The 13,178-nt window shown below is 42.8% G+C and overlaps 1 protein-coding gene across 4 annotated transcripts; it reads left to right on the forward strand.

Moving 5' to 3' along the window:
• Positions 1-3,345: 3,345 nt before the first annotated feature.
• On the forward strand, positions 3,346-10,921 carry LOC100216845 (uncharacterized). 4 transcript variants are annotated; one of them, XR_004855864.1, is made up of 12 exons: positions 3,346-3,640; positions 3,739-3,814; positions 4,639-4,954; positions 5,934-6,077; positions 6,258-6,359; positions 6,923-7,026; positions 7,997-8,123; positions 8,595-8,747; positions 8,935-9,035; positions 9,619-10,291; positions 10,492-10,559; positions 10,628-10,921. XR_004855864.1 is itself a non-coding variant. In XM_008669126.4 (10 exons), the coding sequence occupies exons 2-10, from the start codon at positions 3,747-3,749 to the stop codon at positions 9,932-9,934; spliced, it is 1,431 nt and encodes a 476-aa protein (XP_008667348.1). In that variant the 5' UTR covers positions 3,346-3,640; positions 3,739-3,746; the 3' UTR covers positions 9,935-10,327. The 4 variants fall into 4 exon arrangements, 2 of the variants coding, with proteins under 2 accessions (XP_008667348.1, NP_001136709.1); XR_004855865.1 differs by having other exon boundaries at positions 10,634-10,921; XM_008669126.4 differs by lacking the exons at positions 10,492-10,559; positions 10,628-10,921 and having other exon boundaries at positions 9,619-10,327.
• The last annotated feature ends 2,257 nt before the right edge of the window (positions 10,922-13,178 follow it).

The following is a 13,178-nucleotide window of genomic DNA, read 5'->3' on the forward strand; positions in this document are numbered from 1 at the left end:
GGTGTCTGGGCGGTACCCTTCGAAGTTGAGCAGGAACTTGTCCCGGAGGCTTCTCCAGGAATCAATGGACAGCGGAGGCAACCTGGTGAACCAGGTGAGAGCTGGGCCTTCTAGGGCGATGATGAAAGACTTCGCCATTGTGGCGTCGTTCCCTCCGGAAGATGCAACGGCGACCTGATAGCTCATTATGTACTGTGCCGGGTCGGTGCTGTTGTTGTACTTGGGATAGGTCCCTGCCCGGAAGTTAGCTGGCCAAGGCGTCACTTGCAGGTGTGGCGCCAGGGGACTTCGCTCGTCGAGATAGTTGACCCCTTGGAATGGCGCGGCGTGCGGGAAGGTGTGGTCGCGCTGGGGGAAACGCGGGTCTTCCGGTTGTGCGCGGTGTTGCAGGGGTGGCTCATGCTGCAGGCCGAGGTGGCCTTCGCGCGTGTCTTCCAGTTGTGCGCGCTGCTGGAGGGGTGGCCCGTGCTGCAGGTCAAGATGGCCTTCGCGCTGCATCAGCGTGATCTCCCGCTCGAGGTCTTGGGCCTTCTGCTCTTCGTCGCGTATCATTTGCCGCACTTTGGCTAGTGCGGACACGCGCTGGCGCTTGGCCTCCAGTATCTCTTTCTGCCTCTGGAGATTGCGGTTCTTGAGGCACAGGGCGCGCAGCTGTAGCTGTTCTTCCACTGAGACGCCGAGGACTTCACCATCCTCGGTGAGGTCCGCGCCCTCCAGTGGGGTGAAGCCTGGGGGTGGCTGCGATTGTCCTTCAGGGCCGCAGGTGCGGAGAGTGTCGTCTTCGCAGGTGCGGGGAACGTTGTCTTCAGTGGCCTCTTGGTGGGTGGATTGGGTGAGGGCGAGGGCCTTGCCCTTTCTTGCGGCAAGCAGTGCTGCCTTCGCAGCCTCGTCAGCCTTCGGGTTAGCTCTCTTGGGTGCCATCGCGGGTGGTTTTCTCGTAGCACAAACGGTGGGCGCCAAATGTTGGAACTTGCTCTCGGTCGCAAGGGGGGCCAACAAGGGTGAACAGTGACGTTAACAGGGTTACGCGCTAGATGGCAATAGCTCTGTTAATCTGGCCTCTCACGGGCACTGTGCGGGGGTATTTATAGGTACCTGAGCGCCCAGCGCCTTGTGCTAAGGACGCATGTGCCCTCAGCTACCTAGGTTATCCCCAGAATATTCCCATAAAGCAGGGTTACCGACTGTAATTACAGGGATGCCTTTACAAATTAGGCCTGTAACACGCGGCGGCCACGCAGGGCCCGTTACAATGGGCCGGATCACACGTGGGCCTCTGAGCTGGACGAGGCCGCACTGTGGGATGACACCGTCGGAGGCCTTCGTCTGGTGCCGAATAGAGTGAAGGGTGTCCCTGCCCGTTTTGTCTCTGTCAGACCAGCGACTGCAGCGAAGGCCTCGAGCGAAGGGTGGCGTCTTTGCCTTCGCCCCAACACATATTACTTACAATTCCACTTGTCCTTCTTTGTATGTTTTACAATAACAGTGTCAACTTCAAGAAGGGGAGCAAGGTTGGACGACATCAAGCACTAAATCAACACCTTTTGCAGGCACCAACGACTTTGAGTCGAGTACGACTCAAAACCAAGAAGGGGAGAATGATGAGTACATGGACGTCAACTATATGGTTAAGGCCCAAACAATCATGGAGTCCCAACCTCAAGGGGAGTCGAAGTCAAGTTTATCCTCGGATCTGGTTTGGATTGCAGGAGTGGGTCTTATGAAAACGGACGCTTAGGCCACATACGGACTCCGTTCTCGATGTTCTAGATACCGTTAGAAAGTTAAAGAGATAGGTGTTCCAACCCAACTGGTCCCAGGTCAAAATATGCTTGGAGTTGATTGGAATCATCATAATAAGATTACCTCCAGAATTTGTCAGAAATCAGTGACACCTATTTTGGGGCTAAAATGCTAAAAGCCTTGTACATCTTAGGGTTGCTCGGCCACCGCTTGAGTCGATGACGACTCCAATTCAAGTGGAGGAGGATGACGAGGACATCACTCCCATACAAATAATGCATGGGCCGATAACACGAGCACGCGCATGACAAATAAATGTCTAGGTTCATTCTTACCTAGTCAATTGTATTTTAGAGCTTACGCTTTGTGCCATGGATGTTTTGATGATTAGAAATCTTGGAGAGAACCATCAAGGACTTGGAAAATGCCAAGATGTCAAGGAGGAGAAGCTATGACGTTCACAACAAGAGAAAGCCAAGTTTGACTCAACTTCTTCTCCACCTCGGAGTTCAGGACTAGTCTGCACTAAAACGGACGCCCAAGATGCATCTGAACTCCGATCAGTTTGGACTTTATATGAATTTAAAGATAAGAAGGTAAGATTTCCAACCCAACTGGAACAACCTTAAAATTCATCTGGAGTCGATGGGAATCGTTGAAACAAGTCAGCGTTCAGATTCTATTTTAGTGGTGCAACACCGTCTGTTGGGCTGTTGGGTCGTGTATCGTGTTGGAACCCATTAGGGGTACCTCTAGGGGTTGTGCATGCCCCTAACCTCTATTTTAACAGTAGTCGTCGCCACATTAGGGTTTGGGTTTTGCTTATATCATATCTGTAATCGAACAGTATCGTCGTTCATCGATGTGACACCCCACCTCGTGATCAATGCAATTTTGATTGTGTTCTTCATGTTCTTGCTTGTGTTATATTGCGATTGCAGGGATAAGCCTTCGTGACGAGGTCACTCGTGTGTCACAGATGATAACCAACGGAGCAGTGACGTAGTGATTGCATGAAGACAACTCCAGTTTTACCATGGTGCACACCTTAACAAATATATACAAGATCTTAGAAATACGTGATCAAAAAGTCAACGTGGTGTTGACCTAACCTTAGAGCATGTTTGAGAGAAGGGGATTGTAGGGGCTAAATTCCGCTCGCTATTTAAAATTGAATAGCGAGAGGAATTTAGCCCTTCCAATCCCTTCATTCAGCTTGCTCCTAAACTAGCCCTTAGGGCGAGTTTAGAAACCCAAATCCTATAGTGCTTCCAAATAAATTCTTAGTGCTGATTTGGTGACAAGAGATTTAGAGAGGATATATGAGAGAGGAAAAATCTCTTCCTATTCAATTTAAATAGCAATGTATTTTCTCCTCCATAAATCTTCTATAATTTTCTTATCACTAAACCAATCCCAAAGGCTAGTTTAGTAACACCATTTTATCAAGGGATTTTTATTTTTCTAAGTTTATTTTTCCCATAGAAAAATAGAAATTACTTGAGAAAATAGAAGGTGTTCCAAACTAGCCATAAATTAGAAAATCCATTGATATTCAACCTCTTCAAATCCCCGGTCAGCACGTACGTGTCCACTTTCCACGCCTCCCGGCCTTCGTCATTTCGGGGGCTGTCGACTGACCCAGCAGGCCAGCATTTCTTCGTCTTCTCGTTCACGCAATCACGCCCCCGCCAAACCCAAACCGACCGAAAGCGGAAAGCAAATAGCAGACGGCAGACAACAGTCGAGGGGACACAGGAAGGCGCGAAGAAGACCGAGATCCTCGCCCAACGCCATCACGCCACTCCCCCAATACTCAGGTGTCAGGACAGCGAGCAGGCACAAGCAGATCTCACTCCACGTTGCTCCTTCCGCCCTTCCTCTCCGCCGCTCCCCGGTTGGTCTCCTCCTCATGGCTGCAGGACCCCACGTTCTCCACCGATCAAGGGTTGCTTTTACTTATCTTTTATATTCCTAAAAAGAAAATTCCTGCAGGAAGGATCATGGAGCGCGGGATTCTTGGCTCCAGGGGCGCCGTCCAAATCTTGGGGTCGAAGACCGGGGCCGCGATGTGAGTGCCCCTCGGTCCCTTTTTCTCTTATCATTTTTTTGCTTTGTGATCCGGTCTAGTCAGGTCCGGGATCGTATCGTGGAACTAACTAATTCAGTTTTTATGATGGTTGGAGTGAAAAATGTTGTATATGATCCTAGAATTGATCATTTTACCACTGCTCCTGACCTTGGGGCTGTGAAGCCGTGGTATTCTACCATTATTTAGTTTTTCCGTTCTAACATTTTTTTCACTAGTGATCCATTGTTTCCCCACCCGAGCAACCCTCATTTGGGAAATTAGTACCTGAGTAAGATCAATTTCTATTTGATCTCAATAGAAGATATGTTACGAGAAGAATTGAGTGTATCTAATCTGCTGGCATAATACAATACCGTGGGTTTACAAACCTTGGGTTTGTACTTTCTGGAAGAAGGGTTAATGCTACGAGGCAGTTTATAAACCCACAGTATCTGTTTAGTTGATTGTTTTTGTAATACTCTGAAAACTGAATTTATACGAATTTAAAAGGACCTACTCGTCGGAGTATATGTAAGTATTTAAGTTATATAGCTAAATCAAGGTTATGGCTAGCTGGTGGTAGACATTTTGATTTGAACCTGTAGTAAATCAGGGCATAATGCTATGTGACACTTCATCCTTCAGACCTTCACATCACTAATTTTACAATCTTTTAGAGATGTGCTCAAGCTGAGGTTAGATGATATCGCTACTGGGGGTGGACATACGGAATGGCCGTTGTCTTCAGATTGGCTGATGTCTTCTGTTGGCATCCAAGCATACATCATGGATTTGATATTTGATTGTTGGTCTACTGTTGGCAGGTCATGTGGCAAAACAACCTCTACAAGTTTTACTTGTTCTACCAAACACGAGCTGAACTTGCATGTGAATGTTAAGCCGTTGCAATTGGCAACAGATGGATCCTCTCGTTTGGCATACAAAACTCCAGTGCTTAAAAATCAGTGGAATCTTTCTGCTAGTTCTTCCTCTGCAAATGTGGTTACCACTTTTGATGATGACAAAGGTGTACCTTCCAGTTTTGCTGAAGAAAAGATCGGAGTACTGTTATTAAATCTTGGTGGTCCAGAAACCCTAGACGATGTTCAACCATTCTTGTTCAACCTATTTGCTGATCCAGTAAGTGGTCATACCCCAGTACCCCACAGCTATTATTCCTTTGCCAGTGGACCTGTTCACCGTATGTAGCCAATTTATTGAATGCTATCTGATAACTTCGAATCATTGTATGCAACTCCTCAATATCGGCTTCTGAACTAATCAGTATACCAAATACCAATTGTGGAGCCTAATCATGGAGGCTGTCCAATATATTATGATGTCCTGTGCCTTCTATAGGCAAGTTTGGACAGCCATCCTTCAGAAGCTGGGGCTGGCTTCCTTGTCTCCTCAATCGTCTGATACTCATTTCTCTAGCTGGTGGTGTAAGTCCATAAAGGGCTTGTCTAAAGATCCTAAGAAGGGTCTACATAGCCTGATAATTCTGGTGGCATAGGAACTTTTTTTTGAAACAATCAGGCAGGAGATCTGCCTTATATATTATAAGGAGAGAATTGCCCTAAGGCAAGAGAGACAATACAATGGCGATGACAAGTGCGTCAGGGGCTGAATCAGCATCACACCGCAACTAAAACAACAACCCACAACTAGCAACCCAGCTAGGTTGATGAAGATAAGAGAGTAGCCAAGTGCCTAGCCCTGACCACCATTAGCTGTTGTTGGGATTTTTGGTATGGTCTCCTGACCTTCCCTTGTAGCCCACTTTTTTTTCTTAGTGAATTGACACACAACTCTCCTGCGCCGTTGAAAAAAATGTGGAGCTTAAAGAAAAAAAAAAACCTTATTTGTGTGGTTTACCAATTGAAGTTTCCATTTTAACTGTTTTCCCTGGTAGTTGAATCTTGAATGAGTGCCAGCTAAAACAAAACGTTTTGCGGGTCTATGCTACTGAACATAGCAATTACTAATTTACCAAGATCTCATTAATTATATGTGTTTCTAAATTCAGAATCCATCTTTCTCATATGTGTGCTGAATTTATTTTCTCCATCTTTACAGTTCAGCATTAGAATTTACCATAATTCTTTTCTGTTTTCAGGATATCATTCGACTGCCTAGGCTCTTCAGGTTCCTTCAAAGACCACTGGCCAAACTTATTTCTACTTTTAGAGCTCCTAAGAGTAAAGAAGGGTATGCTTCAATCGGTGGTGGGTCACCATTGAGGAAAATTACTGATGAGCAGGTAGAAGTTCACAAGGCTGACCATTTGTGAAATTATTGTTGATTTTTTTCTACTTTTGATCTGTTTTGTTGATTGTGGTTTGCCAGTTTGTTCAAAACTTGTTAATCTCTAGATATTTCAAGACATGTAGATAGCAATTCTTTGTAAATTGCATTCTTAGTAAAATAACTGATATTTCAGGCAAATGCTTTGAAGATTGCTCTGGAAAAGAAAAAATTGAACGCAAATATATATGTTGGGATGCGGTATTGGTATCCTTTCACAGAAGAAGCCATTGATCAGGTAAATTCCCGTGCCTTGCCTCTCTTAATTTTTCCTCATGTTAAATCCTTTTTTTTCTGTGGTTTCTTTCTTTTGTGTCTCACCTGTATTCAATCAGTTTCTGAATGCATATCTTTCTAGTGTCTAGTCAAAAAATATTGTCACCCATTCAAAATACACTAGTACGGTCATTGAGTGGCCTATGTAGAGTTGTCCCTAACCCTAACAACTTCCGTCTGTATATGCACTTGCCTGTCCATGTATGAGCTAACAATAAGAACATGATTGAGGGTGTATCGGAAAAGTAATTTTAAATAATCTTGGAACTTTAGACTGTAATATTTCTATTATTGAGATTTAAAAGCTAGAATAACATGTATACATGGAATATAGTTATTTTGAATGTATATTTCTTCTGTGGATTCAATGTTTGCATTATTCTAGTTGACATTTTTTACCCTATCTTATTTAAGTTTCATATGTTCAAGTATACTATTCCACCAAACAGATTTCAAAGTTGTTCCTTGTTGTCCATCCAATTTTTATCTGATAATTAACTATTTCTTGTTTTTGGTTAATGATAGATTAAGAAGGATAATATTTCCAAGCTCGTTGTTCTTCCACTCTACCCTCAGTACTCCATATCAACAAGTGGGTCAAGCATTCGTGTTCTCCAAAATGTTGTCAAGTAGGACCCCTTCTTCCATATGAGACTCCATATCAACAAGTAGCATATTTTTTACTAAGAAGAAAAGAAGGTAAAGTACCGAAACAACACACACACAACCACACCCCTAGGTACTGAACATTACTTACCCACTTTTTAACTCAAGAAACTACCACAAACAACAAAAACACTATGGCTGATCGTTCCCTGGCTGCACAGCCGCAAGGAAAGAATTCCCTTCGGTACCTGCTAGACCCCATAAGTTCATCTCCTTAACTGCCAGCAGCAGCAGGATTGCTAGGTTGGGTGTGGCACCATCAAAGATACCACTTCTAGCATATGCGATCTTTTTTTTGTCGAACACGCAGGAGAACTGTGTATCATTGTATTAAGAAGAAAAGGGGAAAGACCCCAGAACTAACATTACAAAGAGAAAACACCCACACACGCGCACACAAGAAAACCCCACCCAGCCAGAGCAGGGCCAGAGTGCCTGTCAGCTGGCAGACACCCCAACAATAACAACAGAGAAACTATCCCACGCGACATTGAGCTTGGAGGAAGGAAACCCCCTTAGCTCCAGCCAAGGACCACAGAAGAGCTTCCTCCCTGGCCAGTCGAACGGCCACCACCAGGCTTGGGGAGGAACCATTAAAGACCACACCATTTCTATGCTTCCACAACATCCAAGCACCCAGAGCGACCAAAGAGTCAAAGCCCTTCTGACTCAGCCCATCTAGCCGAGCACTATTGGAACACCACCAGAGATCAAAATCGTCAATATCCTGTCCTGGAATGAAGCCCTGCAGTCCAAAAGGCCTGAACAATTCGAACCAGAAAAGACGTGCAAAGGAGCAGCCCACCAACAAGTGATTGATTGAGTCATCATGTTGGTCACAAAGTGGGCAAAGAAGCGATTGATAGCATATGAGATCTTATCATCTTCGATGCTACAAGAACTTGAAATATTAATGCGTAAGTTTCCATGCAGGGAAGATTCATATTTTTCTGGCTTGCCAATCTCCATTATCGAATCATGGTACCAACGTGATGGCTATGTGAAATCAATGGCTGACCTAATTGAAAAAGAGCTATCTGCCTTTTCCAATCCTGAAGAGGTTCTGTATTCCTAATTCTACCTCCACCTTTATTCTACAGTTAGAATGTGATAGGCAGAGGATTACTTGTTTCATCTACACATTCCAGATTTCACCAGAGCTATCCACTAGCTATACAATTTCTTTCTAATAGAAGTTATTGGAACTGTGATTTGACATTGTTATAGGTACCTTCCTCTGGACAAACTTGACCAGTAATATACACAAATTTGTTAAGAGTAGCTAAAATGCAAATGTTATTATCAGATGTATAAAAAAATACTTTTGTGACACTGTTTCTTACTGTTACTAACATATTAGCACGAAATTAATAGTTTAAGATGTTATCTGACATCCACGTTAATTTCTGAGTAGCATGAGATATTGTTTTTTCTGAAAGAAGCATTGCAGTTAGTTTATAGATAATCATGAAAAAATGTGCTGTAATTTTATTCTGACAATACTTTTTATTGTTGTGAAAATAAATGACAGGTAATGATATTCTTCAGTGCACATGGTGTGCCACTTACCTATGTTCAGGATGCTGGAGATCCTTACAGAGATCAGATGGAGGATTGTATTTCTTTGATCATGGGGGAGCTGAGATCCAGAGGAATCTTAAATGGTCACACTTTGGCGTATCAGGTATAGGCTATTAAAATTTGATATGTACTTGTGTCACTAACAACTTCGAAGCTGTGCACTTATGTTTAAGTGATCAGATATGATTACCTTGTAAGAAAACTAGAAACCGAAAATGCCAAGTTTATAGAGTTCTGAGTTACCAGTTTTCTGGTCAGTTTACTAGTGTTAACATTTCTTTTACATGCAGAGTCGGGTGGGACCAGTTCAATGGCTGAAGCCATATACTGATGAAGTTTTAGTAGAACTTGGTCAGAACGGTGTGAAGAGCCTCCTGGCTGTTCCAGTAAGGTAATGAATTGTTGGCATGGTCGCAGGAATTAGGAATTTTTCTATATTACTGGCAGTGCTAATGCATCTGCTCTTGGGTTCAATTTAAGGAGCATAAGCTCTGCTTTACAGCTAGAAAGCAAAACAAACTTAACAACTGAAGTACTAAAGTAAACTAGATAAGATGCTTATCCTAACCACCAGTGCTTACCCTAAGTTGGAGCTCCAAAAGATCTGAACACAGGCTTATCTTTTAAGCATTTCTGTTCATCTGGTAATTTCCTTTTTTTAAAAAAAAACAAACAAACAAGATAACCAACATTTAGCTCTATATGATCTTAATTTCCTTGGATCTAGTTTACTACATGCACTTTTCATGATACATGTTAGTACCTCATTTCTGTTTGTATTTAGGACATTAGTATCTCCGGCACAATCTTGACCGCAGGAGAGCCTTACGCATGAATTTAACTGTTATGACATGCATGCTCATCCTATCTGTTGGCAAATTGCGATATGCTAGTATCTGGTTTACTCTGTTTACCTGTCAAGATTATGTTGCTGTTGTTAATGATGTAATGTGAGCCATTTATGACGAATACAGCTTCGTGAGCGAGCACATTGAGACACTGGAAGAAATAGACATGGAGTACAAGGAGTTGGCTCTGGAATCAGGCATTGAGAACTGGGGCCGGGTCCCTGCTCTTGGATGCACTTCGACTTTCATCTCCGACCTTGCAGATGCGGTTGTCGAAGCCCTCCCATCTGCCTCGGCGCTGGGAACCAGAAAGCCTGAAGACACCGATTCCAGCATGGATCTGATGCATTACCTGACCAAGATGTTCTTCGGCTCAATCTTGGCATTTATCCTGCTGTTGTCACCAAGACTGGTTTCTGCTTTCCGGAACACCATGCTTTAGGTGGTTAGGTAGGTAAGCAAAAAGGGAATGGTGTGATAGGTAATTCTTAAAAATTTGAGATTAATAATGGAAAAACTGGAGAGAGCTTGGTGATAGTAACTAGAGATCCTTTAGGCTTTGTTTGGGTACTCTAGTATTGACCCTAATCCGTGTGTTGAGATAGATTGAGGTGTAAATTAGTTTAAGTTATACCTCAATTCAGCTCAGTACATATAGATTGAGCTCAATACTAGAATACTCAAACTAGGCCTTAGTGCACGAGGTAGCAGCTTGTAATTTGCTGTTTTTGATATTGTTCACAGGAAACATTGGTCTCATAAATGAATCTGTGAAAGCACATAACGTTACAAATCAAAGGTCTCTGTGGGCCCTTCTCTCTTTGTTTTTGGATAATCTTATTTAGCCCATCGGTTATCGGTAATACTGAAGGCGGTGTTGGAGGCAGCAGCTGTCTCCCATGACCGTTTCTCCATGCTTTGGCATGCGTGTGCTATGCTGCATTGCTATTGCTACAACTGTTTTATGACTGTCAAGGTGACTGTTATTCCTATACATAGGTGATGTAATGTTGACCCTTGAGGGCTTTTTCGGTTTCATCAAATCTATATAGATCGGAGGAAATTAGGTGAGTTTCAATCTATTGCAAGTTAAAATTCTTCACAATTTTTTTTATAATTCCTTCTAATCTATAAGGCATAGGAATAACCGGACATGACTGAGGTGGTGTTTGGTTCTACAATCTACGGCGGCAGCGAGCAACGGGAACGGAATCATTACCACGCCTTCTAATTTATTCTGTTTGATCCACGCCTGGCAATCGAAAGACAGCTTTGTTTTCCACGCGGACGGTAGCGTGAGCGTAATCGGCGCGCTGGGCGGCCCTATTTATTCCCGTAATTTTCCTATTGAACAGTCGTCTAAATCTAGACACGTTTGTTTAGGCGACGTGTGGTTCAACCATTATTTTTTTAAACTGATATTTCTCTATTGCCACTGTTTTTACTCTCCCGTTTGTTTCTACGCTAAAGAAACGCAAAGCAAACCTCCAAGAGGAGATGACAAATCATCAAATTCAGTTCATGACAAGGCTACCAAGGCCTCATTCTTGATCATAGCAGACATAGGAAATCAAGATCTCAACCTATAGTATCGATTGTCGGGAGATACTTGTTTGGTTTGAGGAATGAGATAATTCATCTTCTCACTCCTCACTTTCTTATTTGGTTTGTGAATAAGTTAATTCATCATCATTTCATTCTTCATAGGTTAACAATTACTAATAATATGAGGAATGATTTCATTCAACCACCTCATCTAGAATGAATTGATTCTTCAAACCAAGCATCCATCTATCCTTCCATAAGTCAAACTCTACCATTAGTATTGATGATGTCTTTGTTGACCAGCTTCCACATTTTACAGATCCTTCCCTTCTTTCCCCTCAATGGTTTTGCCTTGCGATAATCCTTGTCATGCCATTTATGTGATAGTTCTTGGCTTGCGATAATCCCAGTTGACAGCGTTAGTGAAGAAACAAACGAAAGGGTAAAATCCAAAAATAACATGTAACAAATGACCTCGACGCTATTGATCGGCAAGATTGTGGCATTTGAGATGTCATAAAAAATGGGTCAAGAAGAAGCCACTTCATCAAGGACATATTCTTTCACATGTGAAGAGCGTAAAAAGATGAAGGATAAGAAAAAAGTGGAAAGCTCAAGTTTCTCAATTGAAATAGAGGAATCTAAAGAAGAAAACGAAGAAGGTGATGATGATGATCATCCTCTAAGGACGAAGATACAATCTGACATGTCGAAAAGGTGGTGATGATATTCACAAGATTAATCTTATGGATGTGCCCCTGCAGGTGGAAGACATCCTTTTTAACATTGACAGGAAAGAACAAAGAAGAAGGTAATGCTTCACTAGTGGGGAGAAGGATCATTTCTAAAATAATTGTCCAAACAAGACCACACCCAAAAAGAGTAAGAGCAAACGCAAGACGCTCACATCTATCAAAACATGAGATGATTTATCAAGTGAAGATGACGTCCCACCTAAGAGTCGGCCATCATCGCTCTTCATCTTGTTCTTCATCACGCTCATCTCATAACTGTCTTATGGCTCGAGGTAACACAAATGATTCATCCTCTAGTGAGTATAATAGTGATAATAGTAGTAGTGATGAAAAACTCTCTTTAGATGAACTTGCGTATGTCGTTATTTTTTAGGAGGATTGCACAAAAGGCTCAAATAAAGTTTCTTAAATCTAAATATGTTAGTTCACAAAAAAATATTATCAAGATTTGCTAGAAAATTAAAAACCTTTGCAAATTTCAATATGATGGTAACAACTAAAATTGAGCAATTAGAATCTAGTGCACCATCCTAAAAGTATATTGCACATGCATATTTGATTGCTTTGGTTATATTGTCATCAATCAACAAAAGGAGGGGAGATTGTAAGGAAAATAGAGCTTGGCCTATTTGATTAGTGATTTTAGTGTTTGATGATCAACATAACCATTTGTACTAATATGTTTTGTGTTTTTGTTTATAGTTTAAAGGATGCAACATGGACTTGGACTGAAACAATAAGGAGAGCAACACCTCAAAGAAGACATTAGAAGACTCATTATAGACTTATCAACATCATTCAAGACTCTAAGACACAAGACAATAAAAGCCCAAGAAACGAAACATAAAGAAACGAGGAAATTTAGGCTGCACAGAGTGCATTGGACGTGCCCGGTGACACACTGGTGGCACACCGGACATGTGTGCTGCTGAACAGAAAACATGACTTGGAGATTTAGTGATGCACACGATGTGGTGATGAACACAACATGCAGAGAGAGTGCAGAATGCGCCTGGGGGCATGTGGCATACCAGATCTGTCTAGAGGGACACCAGATGCATAGTGCTCCGATGGTCGGCAAAGGCTACTCCAACGACTAGCTAACATGGACTGCACTGAATGTGTCGGGCGCGTTTCAGAAAACCTGCTAGACTCAAACGGCCAGTCCGACGACGTGGTGCTGTCGTGGAAGGCACTAGACATGTCCCGCATACACAAGTGGCATACCGGATATGTCGGGTGCAATGCAGAAAAGGTTGCTTCCTTCTAGTGGCTCTTTTGGGCCTGGGAGGCTATATGTACCCACCAGCCATTTGCAAGTGTAGAGAGCTATGAAACATAGTGTGAGTTGAGACACCAATCTAATAGCTCAATACACCTAAGTGC

Source organism: Zea mays, chromosome 2, assembly GCF_902167145.1.
Source record: "Zea mays cultivar B73 chromosome 2, Zm-B73-REFERENCE-NAM-5.0, whole genome shotgun sequence".
NCBI classification, from domain to species: domain Eukaryota; kingdom Viridiplantae; phylum Streptophyta; class Magnoliopsida; order Poales; family Poaceae; genus Zea; species Zea mays.